General features: G+C 35.7%; 1 protein-coding gene across 2 annotated transcripts in view; it reads right to left on the reverse strand.

Annotated features, from left to right (window-relative positions):
* The window catches only part of DYNC2LI1 (dynein cytoplasmic 2 light intermediate chain 1), a 46844-nt gene that overhangs the window by 19011 nt on the left and 15414 nt on the right, over positions 1-12419 (reverse strand). For both annotated transcript variants that reach the window (XM_036872465.1, XM_036872464.1), the window contains exons 3-6: positions 8798-8832; positions 7389-7458; positions 5159-5247; positions 934-1120 (exon numbers count right to left, since the gene is read on the reverse strand). In XM_036872465.1, coding sequence (XP_036728360.1) covers positions 934-1120; positions 5159-5247; positions 7389-7458; positions 8798-8832 — 381 coding nt within the window. The remainder of the gene's footprint in view (positions 1-933; positions 1121-5158; positions 5248-7388; positions 7459-8797; positions 8833-12419) is intronic.

A 12419-nucleotide genomic window follows, 5' to 3' on the forward strand; every position in this document is an offset into this window, starting at 1 on the left:
TGTTAACAAACATATTTCATTGATTCATTATAATTGTTTATTACTATGTATTCATCAATTTCTACTTATATCATTTTAAATCTTCCCATAATGTTGACATTGTTTGCTTGACATAGAGGTTGTTTCAATATTTAATTTCTTAAACTATCAATACATTTCTCAAGCATAAAACTAGAAATGACAATTGACAATTCCCTAAACTATGATATTTATTCTTCATGTTGTGTCCTTTTATTTTCTTAAATATGTCACCTTCCTGTTTTTTTTTTTATTATTTCATATTAACTGTTTGTTACAATAACATTTATACATGGGAACCATAAACTATCAGTTTTGTTCTGATATTACCTTTGTAAAACGCACTCACATAAACTCTGGGCAATATAAAATACTGCTCTTGGTTTTCTAGAAGATGACATTCATGATTGTATATAAAGGACTTACTTGTGTTATCATATTGTGAGTTTATAGTTTAATTAATTATCAGATGATAAAAAGATATTATGTGACAGACACTAAATGAATGTAAAGTATAGTGACGGTAAAGGCTGTTAAAATTCTATTCCTTGCTTAAAATTGTAGTCTTATCTAGCCTTTGCCAGGTGACATTTGTACAACCTGGTTTTTTATCTTCATTTTACAGAGATTATAAAATCAGTATCGAACTATTACTTTAAAACTCTATTCCTTTTCATTGGTGTAATATGCCATAACAATCACAGTAGATGTCTAACAAGAAGACATATGAAATCTTTTTCCTTGTTTTGCCCTTACTGAGGTTTTATTAAATTGCTATAATTTTCCAGTGAACAGGTTCATCTACATGAAATGAATTTCAACTCATGCATAAAAATCTAAAGAAGTTGTTTGTGATGTTATCTTTAACTATATATGGGGCTAAGAATTCTAGGGATAATCCCAACAGTAACTCACTGGATGGTCCTTCTGCATATTGCTCCATATCTTCTGTCTCATTTCAGAAACTGCTTTAGCATTTTTCTTCCCCAGTTTCATTACCACTTTATCTACATGAAGTTTTGTGGCGTGCAACAGATTTTCCATGGTGGGCCAAAGGTCATTAGGTTTCGAAAGATCCAAAACAAGAACAATAGAAAATGTCCTAAAGAAATAAAAACATGTTTCAAAAAAAAAGACTCAAAATAATTACTATTTGAAACCATACTATACCAAAATTTATTTTCTAAAAATAACACTATAGTTTAAGAAAAAAAACCCCAGCAATTTTCTAAGAAAAAAAATGCTAAAATTATAGCCTTATTTATTCTAGTGCTTTTCCCTAGTGATATTTAAGTGTCACAACTGAAGTTTTTGTTTGAACTAGTAATAATCCAGTTCAAATAATCGGCAAGCAATTGGGTCCAACAATGCCATGTTTAGATCCAGTTTTGCTGTGTGCTCCAAAGAAGGGAAGCAAAAATAATAATCACAGCAGCAGCAACAATGCAACAACCTGGTGAAGGAGAAGAAAACAGATTTACTGATGGTCCTTGCTAGGGGGACTACCTAGCTTATTTACTTACTCTTAACAACAACACTTCCTAGAAGATGTTATGGTGGCCATGTTATGGATTAGAAATCTGAGGCACAGATTCATATAACTAGTAAATTGTAGAGCTGGTATCTAGATCCAGAGCCATGTGCCTTTCTGCTGTACCTTGCTGCCTGTCTGAAAGCACACCCCTGGCCACCACACACACCACCACTGTGACCACATGCATGTGTGCTCATGTTCATGTAAATCTAACCTCAGCAACAACAAAAACCCAATTTAAAAAGGGAAAAGAACTCAAATACACATTTCTCTATTTAAAGGTATACATATGGCCAATAAACATATGAAAAGAGGCCCAATATCACTAATCATTAGAGAAATGCAAATCAAAACCACAATGAGATACCACTTCGCACCCATTAGGATAGCTATGATAAATAAAAGTAAAAATAAACGAAACCCCCCAGAAAATATCGAGTGTTGGTAAGGATATAGAGAAATTGGAACCCTGGTGCATTGCCAGTGGGAATATAAAATAGTACAGCAGACACTGTGGAAAGCAGTATAGTGGTTCCTCAAAAAATTAGAGGATCCTGCAATTCCACTTCTGAGTGTTTTGAAATCAGGGACTCAAACAGATATTTGTACACCAATGTCCATAGCAGCATCACTAACAATTGACAAAGGGTGGAAATGACCTAAATGTCCAAAGGGTGGAAATGACCCAAATGTCCATCAATGGGTTTTAAGAGATGAACAAAACGTGGTATATACATACAATGAACTATTATTCAGCCTTAAAAAGGAAGGGAATTCTGATACATGCTACAACATGGATGCATCTTAAAGACATTATGCTAAGTGAAATAAGCTAGACTCAAAAGGACAAGTATTGTATGATTTCATTTACATAAGGTACCTAGAGTAGTCAAATCATAGAGACAGAAACTAGAATGGCGGTTGCCAGGGGTTGGAGAAGGAAGAAATAGGGAGTTATTATTTATTGGGTACAGTTTCAGTTTGGGCAGATGAAATGTTCTCGAGATGGATGGTGGTGATGGCTGCACAACAACGTGAATATACTTAATGCCACTAAACTGTACATTTAAAAATGGCTAAAACTGAATTTTATGTTATGATATTTTACAATAAAAAACAAACAAATATAGGAGTATTTCAGAAAATGGTCATAATAAGTATGTAGAACCATAATCATGGGCCAATATATTTTTGATCAACAGGGCAAACATTCTGCTAGTAGATATAGAAAGGAATTATAATACATGCTAGTTATAATATAGTCAAGTTATTTTGCTTAGTTTGAGCAAATCAGCTGTGTTGTGTAATTAAAGCAGAACAGTAGCTAAATTCTATACTATAGGTCTAAATCCAGAAAGTAGTCTTTTTAGACATTAATTATCAAGATTTTCTATAAAATTTTTGTGCCATTAAATTCTCTAGCCAACTACATCTATGTCATTTTAATAAGCTCAGAACCAGTTTTGCTTAATTGTAACAGAATATATATACATAAGTGAGGAAACTAATTATATTTTCAGAGTTTTAGTATGGTTAATGTTTAAAAAAGAGAGGACTATGGTTGAACTTTTTTTAACTGTGGTAAACTATATATAACATAAAATTTATCATTTTTTCCAAATGAAAATAACTTTTTTTTAAGCAAAGGAGAAATGGATTATTCAACTTTTTTCTAAGATTAAAATTTGTGTTTCCAGTGCACTGGAAATATCTGTGTTACTTTTACCTTCATAGCAAATGACAGCTGAAAAAATTTTTTTAAAAAACACGACCTTTTAAAACAGGGAAATGGACCACAAGAAATGCTCTATTACAAATTATCTAAGGTCTGTGGAAATGTTCAGTGCATCTATAATTATTCTATGAACAGGCATCTTAAACAGTATCTAAGAGCACTGGTACGGCTGTTGAGGTCGCTGGGCTTTGTCCAACATAAGGAAATTATATGTCAAATTAATTCCAGCCACAAAACACTCTGAGATTTGCAGCTACATGAGGAGTGAAATGTTTTCCATGAATTCTTCAATCACTCAGCAAGCCACTCTGGACCCAGGCCTATGGCGCCCCTGCCCTCTGTTCATCATAACCCTGACCCCTCTTCTCTCCTAAAGCAGGCTCCAGCTGCCCTGGGGTTCCAGGGAAAGAAGACCAAGAACTCACAAAGTGAGACATTAAAGAAACTGGAAAGATTTAGCTTCCTGCAGAAACCAGAATTTCTACAAGCCCGTGAGGTCTAGAGAAGGAAAGTGAGGTAATATGGCAAGGTGATGTGCAAGTCAGGGCCAGCACTGGAGCCAGCTCACGGCCAGGTAAGAGCTGCTCCCGGCCTCTTCACTCCTGTCAACCTCAGGCCAGGCTGGCTGGCAGCTCTGGATCCTTCAGATGCCCCCCCCCCCCTCCTCCCCGGTCCTCGCCATCTCTTCACAACCACACCACCGTGAGCTGCCCGAATTCCCAGGCAGCTTCGATTATTTGTCTCTGTTAAAGGAGGACAAATGAAAACTACACAGCTGTAAAATCCCATGATTCTGAAAAATAATGTCAGGGGAAAACGGTGGTTATAAGTGAAAAAGCAAGATCTAAATCTATATACATACAATATCCCATACCTGTACAAAGTATATTTACGAACACTGAAAACACTGAAAGAAATACCTCAGTATGTTGAGAGTAGTTCTTTTTCATGTGATTGAGGATGCTTTTACTTTCTATGTACCTTTCAGTATTTTTCCAAGTTTTCCATATGAGCATACATTACGTTTGTAATAAGTAAAAGACAGTAAATCATATTTCTTTAAAAGAAAAAAAAATCACTGGACAAATGAAGCCAACATTACCGGCTAGTTATAGAAAAACAATTATCCTGCTAACAAGAAATAATTCCATACTCTAAAGATCTTAATGGCTGAAATTTAACAAATAATTGTCAAGCTCTTTGTATTTGGTCCAGGCAGCAGCAATGGTTTGTGTTAAACGCTGACAGGAGTAAGATATTTCAGATTTAAAGATTTTGTTTTCCTTGGCTAAGATGACAGTTTTCCACATCTGATTTGGCCACGAGTGGGAGTCATTGTCAGGAAAACACCACCAAAGGGTTTGAGGTTTTCCCCCAGGTTCTGTTTCTTTTAGGTCAGCAAATAGAGACTTTCTTCCTCCTCTGACTCATAGACTTCCCTTGGATGAAGCTTCAATGGTATTAATTAGCATTAAATTCAAAGTAGACATAATGTCCAGCTGCAGGAAAAACTCAGGGCTGAATTAGCTCATGCTTGGATGGGTATTAGAAATAATTGTTTTCAAATTTATTTTTGCCAAGTGAATTCATTGCCCAAGTGTTATTTGACGTATTCTGTTTGTTTGCAGGCTTGCAAAATATGTTACTAGTTGGAATGCCAACTATTTCACTTCAGCACAGGCCAGAACCTTGGTTCTTTTAAAATCTCTGACAGCATTACAGTTTAAGCACATAGAAAGGAAGTGAACGTAAGCCTTCAGCAACATAAAACTGTCCCAGCAAATTCTGGTTCACAAAAGCCTACTCATATTCATCCTGTGGCCTCCACTGGATACTTACTAACAACTGTTCCTGGAGCTGGCCACACTTACCGTAAGGTGTCACTTGTGATTGGTATGCTGATTAAGTCCAGTAAAGAGGTTCCTCCACCTAGTTCCCAAAAATGAGCAATATCTTTTGGCTGAAAAAAAAGGGTTTTTTCATATTAATGTTCTTTGATGTTTTTAAATTTTAAATAGTTCTTATATTTCATTAGTACCAGCCAGTAATAATTATGGATACAAGATATTATAGTCCTCAAGACCATTTCTTGGCAATTTTTGGAAAGGAAAGGAAAGGAAATTTTTACCTTTCTCTATTCCATCCCTCAAAATGCATCAAAACCTCTATTCCAAAGAACAACAATGAAACATTAAGAATGTGCATGTGTACTAAATGCCCAAATTCTACCCTAACTTAATAGAAGACATTAAACAGTGCCCCAATTCTGTAAATATCACATGTGGCAGACACTCACTCAAATTAGAAATAAAATTAACAAATTGAACACATTTGGAATTGTCTTTTTGAAAACAGTTATAATTTTAGATAGAAATAAAACAGTTGAACAGGAAAACATCCTAATTGAGGGAGGCAGAAGCTCACAAAATAAATCAGACACACAGACAAGACATGAGGAAACGGGAAGAACAGATGGCAGTCCGGGCTGCAGACCGGGATTTCCCGGGCAAGAGTATATAAGCAGCCGGTCTGTGTCTGACTTCCCTGCGGAATGTGACCGGCTGGCACCGGCTATACAAGCGGTAGGTGGGGGAACAAGGAGAGACTCAACAACTGCTTCCCTTTTTAGAGGACTCCAACACTAGGGGATTGAAAGGGCTGGGCAGCCAAGTAGCTTGGAAATAAGACCATCTATTCCATAACAGCTCTCCTAGACCACCGGCTAGCTGATGGCATCTCTGCCTCTGGCCAGATACTGAGGAACCTTCAGGACACCAAGATTGTGTGAGGAGCTGATAAAGCTCTTCCATTTGGAACTTTTAGGAGACATTAAATCTGAGAAAGATGTGAGGCTTCTAGAATGAATATGGAAAAGCCCAACTTGATAGCACAAAGTTTAGCAGAAACAAATAGGTGAAAAAGAATCACATGAGTTTTTATGTGTCTAATACCATGAACTTGGAAGAGGCAGGTGGTCATTAAAGCAGTTTTAGATGAATATATATATTTTGCATTTTTGACAAGTTATCTCAACCATTAAAATTGTTTTGTGGTTGCTATTTGAATCATTAATGTTTGTGGGGGAAATAAGTTTGCATTGGATAATCTCCCTTGATTCACAACTGGATGAAGAAAAGTTTTTAGAGCTCTTCTCAAAAGTTAAGCTTATGAAAAGTTGTCTCAGAGTTTCCCACGAAAAGGATAATTCCATTTCTAGGCTTATCACTCATGCAAAAATTCATGTGAGTCACAAAAATAAAGTCCTCCCCCATCTCAATATATTACTTTTTTTCTTTTCTCTTTTTAATTTTACTGTTTTAATAACCAGCTTGGCATTGGTGAATCCAGGAAGCAGCAACAGCCAATTTTAACTGTTTATACATTGTCTAATGATCAAACACTTGGACTGGATCAATCTATAAAAATTTGCCTGTGTTATGGGAGATATGGGACCTTCTACTGTATTCTAGATTGTTCTTCCGTACATCTAATTATATTTAAAAAATGACCTCTTTTCATATGAGAACTCCAAAAGAGAATTCCATTTAGGAATTTTTATTCCTCTAACATACACTATAAGTTCTCCCTGTACCCTGAACAATTTCTAATTTTCCTCTGTAGATACACTAACACAAGTGAAAACAGGATTATAGCCAATTAGGGCCTGTGGTCTCAAACAGCATTACCAACTTCAAGATGTATTTGTAAAAATGCTAATAATCTGGATTTTGACCAGTATTTTTTCATAAATATTCCACAGGTCAAATTCATATTTTTAGCAGATTTTTTGGAGACAGAAGATAACTCACGATGTTATTCTCATTTAAAAGAAGAAAATATGCCAAAAAACTGTACAATAAAGTTACAAAGGAATCCGATTCAAGCATTTTAAGACATAACAAATGAGAAGGCCAAAATATTTCCCCACAGTTCGGTTGGCTTCATATGTGCTGAGTTGCATTTGAGTTAAAAAGTACATAGCTATGAAGTGTACAGCTGGATATGTGCATCGATTGTAGGTAAGATGGAAAATATAAAACAATGTCAGCATCCTCACTTCTCCATGTATGTGTAGCGCAGCATCACCAAAAAGACACTCACTATGTTATGTCCTTTTGCTCTCCTTCCATACGTATATTCCAAGGCTAAGGTTGGTTTTGGTGGCTCATCCCTGCACAATAAAAGACAGGTAGTATTACCATCATGGGTGGAATTATTTTCTTATGCTATCATCTTATGTGATTTATTTTTGCTTCCTCTTAAAAACTTTGATTAGTAGAGAAGTTACACCTTGTATAACACATTGAGATAAAAATGATTAAGAATTTATATAAAAATTAAATAAGCCTTCAAAATACCATCTTTAGTAGCAACTGCAGAGAATAATGGCACCTGCATGTAGTGGCAGCGCCTAGCAACACTGTTGGGGGCGTGGAGAAGGAGCTGGCAGTGTTGGTGGCCATGTTAGGGCACAAGCTCTCTGCATCCAGGCCACGTGGGAAGCACTGACATCAGGTTTGTGCTCAGCCTTGATGTGGGGAGTTGGGAACCTAATGACTATCAATTTAACGGCGACATCAATGAAAGATTTTTATACAGTTCTCAATCTGAAATCACGGTTCAAACGTAGGCATCATTTAGCTAATGAGAGCTACAAACAAACAAGACTTTCCGTATCAACTTCCTGCAACACCTACCAATCATAATCCTAAATCTTAACCTGGTGGCATGCTTCTATGGTATAGAAGATTAGGAAGTATATAAAACAAATGGTAACATGCACAGTTTAAAGACCAATAATGTGCTTCAAAAGTAAACCCATGAGAGGGCTTCCCTGGTGGTGCGGTGGTTAAGAATCCGCCTGCCAATGCAGGGGACACGGGTTCGAGCCCTGGTCCGGGAAGATCCCACATGCTGCGGAGCAACTAAGCCCGTGTACCACAACTACTGAGCCTGCGCTCTAGAGCCCGAGAGCCACAACTACCGAAGCCCATGCGCCTAGAGGCCGTGCTCCACAACAAGAGAAGCCACTGCAATGAGAAGCCTGAGCACCGCAACGAAGAGCAGCCCCCGCTTGCAACTAGAGAAAGCCCATGCGCAGCAACGAAGACCCAACGCAGCCAAAAATAAAAATAATTTTTAAAAAAAGTATACCCATGAGCAATTCGAAGATTATAATTAATGTTCAGTCATGAACCAGACAGAACTAAAAAGTTTAAATATCAGAGTAGCATAGCCAAAAAAAGCAAATACTATGGTAGGCTGAGTAATTATGTTAATTTCTCCCCCCAAATAAGGAAATCCAGTATTAATCCTTTATAATTTATTTTTGCTTGTTCTTGGTTTTATCTTTAAAGGAGATTGTAAAACCCATAATAAGGATTCACTAAGAATTAAAATATTTTGTTTCGGCCTCAAAATTATTCTCTTTCCATATGTCTTTTAGATTCTAACTTGCCCTACACAACAAGAATAAGCAAATGTAGTCTAGAGGTTAACATAACACTTACCTGTCAAGACACCTTAGAATAATAGTAGTCTTTCCCTGGAAATTCAAAAAGAAAGAAATACTGTGTTAATGTCATCACATGTAAAATTTTATTATCGTTCATAATTGTGGCCCAAAATAGCTTTTAATCACTTGAATGATAAATTACCTGGAAACTAGAAACTAGAAACTTTCAGAATTATTCCTAAGTTTGATGAGTAGAAAAAGTTAACTGTCAACTTTCCATCAGAGTGCAACTACACTGCTATTATTATAATTATAAAGTCCCGCAGATGACAAATACCAGCAAATCAAACCTCATTTTAGTGGTCAACTTGGCAGCTGTCTTAAATTTTCTCTCTACTCATCAATGCTAATTACTGGTTAAGCTGATGATTAGTGTCTTCTAAAATGTTTTAATTCCAATTTGTTGAAGTGGAAATAAAAAAAGATAACATACAAATAAAGGACATGTTGAAAGTATGTTCCAAGTAAGCAATCCAGATACCAGGTTAGAGTACTTTTTTGGGTTTGTTTTATTTCTAGGAGATGTATTTATTCTAAATTTCTTTTTAGGAGTCAGGATATATAGGATGGCATATAGGATATCCCATCTCTGCCACTAATCATGAAACGTAACTTCACATCTTAACCAGGGACTGGCTCAGTGGTTTAAATCATTGTGTTTGTTTTCTTAATAGTAAAACTATTTTTTTTAAACAAACAATCTCTTACAAGAAAATAGACAAAAGAGGAGCAGAGGGGAAATCTCTACCAAAGGAAACCTTTAGGATCCAAAGAAAGCAGTTTGGAAAACTCTGGACTACCAAAAACACAGATTATTTTACTATACGTGTGTTTTTTTAAGCCAAGAAACCTATAATATTTACCAAAAAAAAAAAGATAATCATAAATAAATGACTCCAGATTATATCTGGGCTATGATCAAATTGAATGACTCTTTTTTGGTAATGAGATATATAAATAATTGGAATAGTACTAAAAATATATATTATTGAAGAATATTTATTGGTAGGTGTTATATCAGAGTGAAAAACTAGAAACAATCTAGTAATAGTGAATGTTTCCAGGTGATAACTTTGTAGATGATTCATTTTTTTAAGAAAATAAAGATTTTCTAATTATCCTGTACCGAATGTGTACATGTAGAATATTTTTAAAGTTTTAAATAAATGAGGGCAATACCTAAAAATTAATGTATTCTATGTACAAGAAAGTATACAGAATTACTGTATTTTAGAATTGGAAGGAATCTTAGATAATATCTAGCCATTTTCTTAAGTTCTCATGATCCCATAGTGTTGATTTAAATTATTTTTATTATAATTTCATTTAAATGTATAAGACTACTTGGTGGAATTCCAAATAAACTCAACTCTGGGCACTGAAGTCAACTTTTAGACTACCATTAAAATAATGATCCAAATTTTAAAAATTCACTAGTAAACTGTTGCACTCTGAGAATGCATCCACAGACCCCCGGGTTTCCTAGTCCAAGAAGCACTGACACAGTACAAGTTCATTTAGAGACTATCAAAATGAATCCCATCTTCTCTTCTATTACTTCAATCACAGCAGTAGAGTAAACAATTACTCTACTTCTCTTCTCTGGCAAGAATCTTAGAGGCTTGTATCAGTCTGCCCTCATGGGTGTCATCTCTTCTGGCTTACAGTCTCCCTCTCCCTCTCAGCTACTGTCATTAGTCTTGTTAACTTCACACCCACATGGGCATGGGCAACCCACCTAAGACCCCGACCTCTCAGTCCCCTTTGCCTCCTCAAGAGACTTTTTCCTTCACTCTACTTCTGCTACATGTCACTTTCAAGGTTCTATTTTGAACCATTTCACTACTGGAAATTGTACCACTTCCAAAATCGCACAAACAACACATTCTCTAACCACTTTTTTAGGAATCCCCACAGTAATAACTCTTTAGCTTTAGTGAGAGGCCTCCAAAGTCCATCCATCCTTCTGGGACACAGCTGGAAACAGAGGGGTGCTCAGGCTACCTGGGCACTGACGCTGCCCGGTAAAGATGTAGCTTTACTGATGCAGAAGTTAGTTCCTGAAAGCTTCACGTCTGTTAACATGTAGAAGCATGAAGCACAGAAATAAAATAGTATTATATATACTATATATATATATATATAATATCATAAAATAGACAGTCCCCGACTTAGGACAGTTCCACTTATGATTTTTTGACTTTATGATGATGTGAAATTGATATACACTGAGTAGAAACTACACTTTGAATTTTAAATTTTGACCTTTTCCCAGGCTAATGATATGCACTAATATACTCTCATGACGGTGGGCTGCAGCTCCCAGTCAGCCCCTCGATCACGAGGGTAAACAACCAACACCCTTACAACCATTCTGTATGCACACAACCATTCTGTTTTTCACTTTCAATACAGTATTCAGTAAGTTACATGAGCTATTCAATACCTTATTATAAAATAGGCTTTGTGTTAGATAACTTTGCTCAACTGTAAGCTAATATAAGTGTTTTGAGCACATTTAAGGTAGGTTAGGCTAAGCTATGATGTAGGTTAGGTTAGATGTATTAAATGCATTTTCGACTGACAATATTTTCAACTTATGATAGGCTTACTGGGATGTAACCGCATTGTAAGTTGAGGAAGGTCTGTAATATAAACCCCAAATAAGATGAATTTCAGCATCTGCAAGCCTCAACCTTTTTTAGACAGTGTCACCAGCAGTTCTACGGCTCTGGCAGAAACTCTGTGGGCCAAGCAAAGCTGCATGAAGATATGATGCATCTGTTCCTCTCTGTATGGCCACTTCCAAAACCTTTTTTAGCCTTGGCTAACAAGGGAAACTTACAGTCAGTGGGGAGGGGTCTCTTGCTACTAAAGTGTTCCAATGGATATGCTGTCCTTTTCACAACAATAAACAGCCCTTTGACAAACATCATTGGCACAATTCAATTATTCCTTAAATGAGATTCCTAAAAGTGAACTAACTGAATCCAAAATATGAATATTATTTAAGATACTGACTTACTGACTTAGATGCTGACTTAGATATTTAAATGGATCCTGGCTTTTACACTCAACTGAGGTAGAAGACCTTAATATTTTCAAATTATGAAATAAAAAAGTTAAAATATTTTAAATTATATTTACTATTATTATTTTTCCTAGATCAATGTAAGTTCTTTTTAACTCACACTAAATATGGTATTAGCTAAGTATAAAATTAGTTCATTAACTTCAAGCTCAATGGTTCCATGAGCTCAAATTCCATGAATTTGCACAAAATGTCTAAATATTATTTTCAAAATGTAATTATTCTAATATTAGGTGATAAAAAATAAAATAATTTATTTCATACATAAAATTCTTTCATCTGGGTATTTTTCAATCATGTCTCAGTGAGAATGTTAATACTGTAGTCAACATTATTTCTTAATTAACTGCCCCCTTATGGTACACAACACTTAAAAGTCCTCAAATGATTATTCTATGTGAAATTAGCTCTCTGTTGATCTAAAGGGTATGCTATACCTGTGCACATATCAACCCATGGATTTTGGCTGACTTCTGCTAATCTGTGCGGAGATAAATGGCATTACTAGGATCAGAAATGACAAACA

This window comes from Balaenoptera musculus, chromosome 13 (genome assembly GCF_009873245.2).
Source record: "Balaenoptera musculus isolate JJ_BM4_2016_0621 chromosome 13, mBalMus1.pri.v3, whole genome shotgun sequence".
NCBI lineage: Eukaryota > Metazoa > Chordata > Mammalia > Artiodactyla > Balaenopteridae > Balaenoptera > Balaenoptera musculus.